The 2783-nt window shown below is 35.9% G+C and overlaps 1 protein-coding gene across 1 annotated transcript; it reads left to right on the top strand.

Annotated features, from left to right (window-relative positions):
• The first annotated feature begins 1224 nt into the window (after positions 1–1224).
• Positions 1225–1706, top strand: LOC110101018 (basic blue protein-like). Its single transcript, XM_020828783.1, has 2 exons — positions 1225–1384; positions 1504–1706. The coding sequence occupies exons 1-2, from the start codon at positions 1225–1227 to the stop codon at positions 1704–1706; spliced, it is 363 nt and encodes a 120-aa protein (XP_020684442.1).
• Positions 1707–2783: the final 1077 nt, after the last annotated feature.

The following is a 2783-nucleotide window of genomic DNA, read 5'->3' as shown; positions in this document are numbered from 1 at the left end:
TTTGCAGAACAGAGATACAAGCACTACGCCGTCATTTTCTGGCACCACTGTGCTCTCATGCATAAATTTGCAACATTACCTGCCATAGCGCCCGCTACTGCGCTCCACTTCATACAAAAATTTCACATTTTCCTTTTTTTTTTAAATACTTTTCATATTTTTTGGTTGTTACATTTCCGTACTAAGAAAAATAATCAAAGAAAAACATATAAAAATATATTTTTAGATGAAAATTTGGATAGCCCTCAATAAATCAAATGAGATGGCTAATAATGGAACAAACTTAGGTAGGAATTAATTGCTGAATTGGCCATGCCAGTCAAATTTTGCCTCCTCTTATTTGAAGGCTGAGAGAATTGTAGGTCCATCGTGAGCATCAATAGTCGGCCTCATTGATAGTTATCTGCTGATCATTTGTATGATAGATGAATTTTATGGAGATATGAATCATTCTCACATAAAACTTGAATCGAATAGTCCAAATTCTGCATTACTTAAAAGGCCGGTCGATACCACCAAAGGGAATGAATAATTATAGCAAAAGTTAAAGATGAATTTAATATGTAGTTGTTTTTTAGAGTTATTAGCTCTTAAACCATTGTGAAATTAATATAATTTTCTTATTTGTCATTTGAGTTTTCAAAAGACCATTATTTTTGTTTCATCTATAAAATATATTGCTAAATGTATGATTTGTGGCAATGTGAAAAACAAATTGTACTGTTAGGTAAGAAGGTGACTGATTTGGCCGAGCTTCCATATTGGATTCAGTCAAATAATTTTGTAAACCCATTGGGTTTAGCTCAGTTGGTGGGCGAGCATGATTGGGAACCCGCAATTAATCCTTGTTTGAATCCCCTCTCAAGCTACTCGGCTCTTTGAGGGCAGTAGCAAAGCATGGGCTCGGCGCTTACTGTTTGGCTCCGCAGGTTCAACCAAAGAATTAGTTACCGTACCATAAAATTTAAATGATTAAAACAATAATAATAATGTATTAAAGTATTTGTTATGATTATTCCTTCAAATAACCAATGGGTGGCCGGTTTTCCAATTAATTAATTAATAATATTGGCTGCCCATCACTTAATGTTTATCGGCCTGCGCCAAGCTTATAAAACCAACCCGTCGAGCTTCTCTCCTTCCACACCAAGGCCTAATCAAAGAATAAACTTCTCCCTCTCTGAAACTCTCTCTGCTCTTTAGGTGTTTGTTAGATTGCTTGTGATGGCACAGCAGAGGCTTTGGGTAGCTTTGCTCGTAATCTTGCTTCTAAAAAGCAAGCCAACCGAGTCCCACCGATATGTCGTCGGTGACAATGAAGGTTGGACCTATGGCGTCTCTGGCTGGCCGAATGGCAAAGTTTTTTATCACAATAACGTTCTCGGTAAGCCTTCTTCAAGTTTCTTATATATTTCCAGTGCGATCTATCTTTAAGGCCGAATGGAAAGAGATTTCCAATATATAGATCTAATATATATACGTGTGTGCGCATTTATGAAGCAGTTTTCAACTACGAAGCGGGAATTCACAATGTGGTGAGGGTGAACAGGCAGGAATACGAAACATGTCAGCCGAAGCCGAGTTCTAAGACGTACGATTCAGGTCATGACGAGTTCAGGCTAAAAAAAGGAATGAATTACTTCATCTGCGGCATGCCTGGACATTGCCAGCTCGCTGGCATGAAAATTTCCATCAATGCCCACTAATGCAGAGCCTTGAGTTTTTTTATAGAATTGGTGGCTTGTTTATTACGTGTTAATGTTATTATGTTTGCATTTTTTTTAATGTTTGCATGTTTGTTATTGTATGGTTATATGGTTGATTTAAGAGGTAACATATTGCAATAAAGATAATTTATTTCATGAGTCTTTTCCTTGAGTACTGACCAAGAAGCGCTATCTCAAACTTAATATTTCATTCCCCGCATGATTGTCGTAGTTTGTTCAAACCTATGATGTAGAGACAGGGCGATACGGATAAGCATGACACAGATATGGGACATGTCAATTATTGAAAATATAGGACACATACACGATTTGGACAAGGTATTATAATATTTATATTTTAGAAATATGTGTAAAAATTGAATAAGTATGATATTAAAAATGATTTAGAAAAAATAATTCATTTAACTAAAATTTGTGCTTAAAAATGATTAATATTAGGATGTCCAGAGTGTAATATCAATGTTGTATATGAGATATCAGGAGAGGAACTGACAATGTTGTTGAGAGTGGGCATCGATGTTATGTAGTAATTATCGAGCGTCAATGTCAAGAGGATGTCTATCATTGATGTTGAGAGAGTGTTGGTCGTGTAGAAATTGCTAACATTGAGCATCAATGTCAAGACAGTGTCAGGCTTTGATGTGAAAATGATTTTGAAATATCGATGTTGTAACAACGTCATATGTTAATGTTTAGATGACATCGGGCATTGTTGTAAAACCAAAGTTGCAATTCGCCAAAGAAAAATTAAAATGAGAATATTCGATGAATGAGATATTGAGCGCGGACGATTGATTTGACATTGTGGATGAGAAATGAGAAATTTTTTTAAAAAAAAAAGCTATCCCAAACTATGCCTAATGCGATCATCTAGCCAAGATCCCGAGGATGTCGCATTACATCAAGTCAATTTTGTCTATGACCTCAAAAGCTTGTTGTTGATCGCCACTTGGCCATTAGTATGGAGGCAGCCAAGAAAATTTAACAACTCATGTAGGCTTAATTTTACTATGTACAAACGGTCTTTAGTTAATAGTGAATGACAGTTGCCATTAT

This window comes from Dendrobium catenatum, unplaced genomic scaffold (genome assembly GCF_001605985.2).
Source record: "Dendrobium catenatum unplaced genomic scaffold, ASM160598v2 fragScaff_scaffold_989, whole genome shotgun sequence".
NCBI lineage: Eukaryota > Viridiplantae > Streptophyta > Magnoliopsida > Asparagales > Orchidaceae > Dendrobium > Dendrobium catenatum.
The sequence above is the reverse complement of the archived record's forward strand: the minus strand, read 5'-3'. Positions and strand labels throughout refer to the sequence as shown.

Coding starts and splice junctions, on each gene's coding strand:
- LOC110101018 (XM_020828783.1), top strand. CDS start 1,225: ATGGCACAGCAGAGGCTTTGGGTAGCTTTGCTCGTAATCTTGCTTCTA. Junction 1,385..1,503: donor TTATCACAATAACGTTCTCG/GTAAGCCTTCTT, acceptor TTTATGAAGCAG/TTTTCAACTACGAAGCGGGA.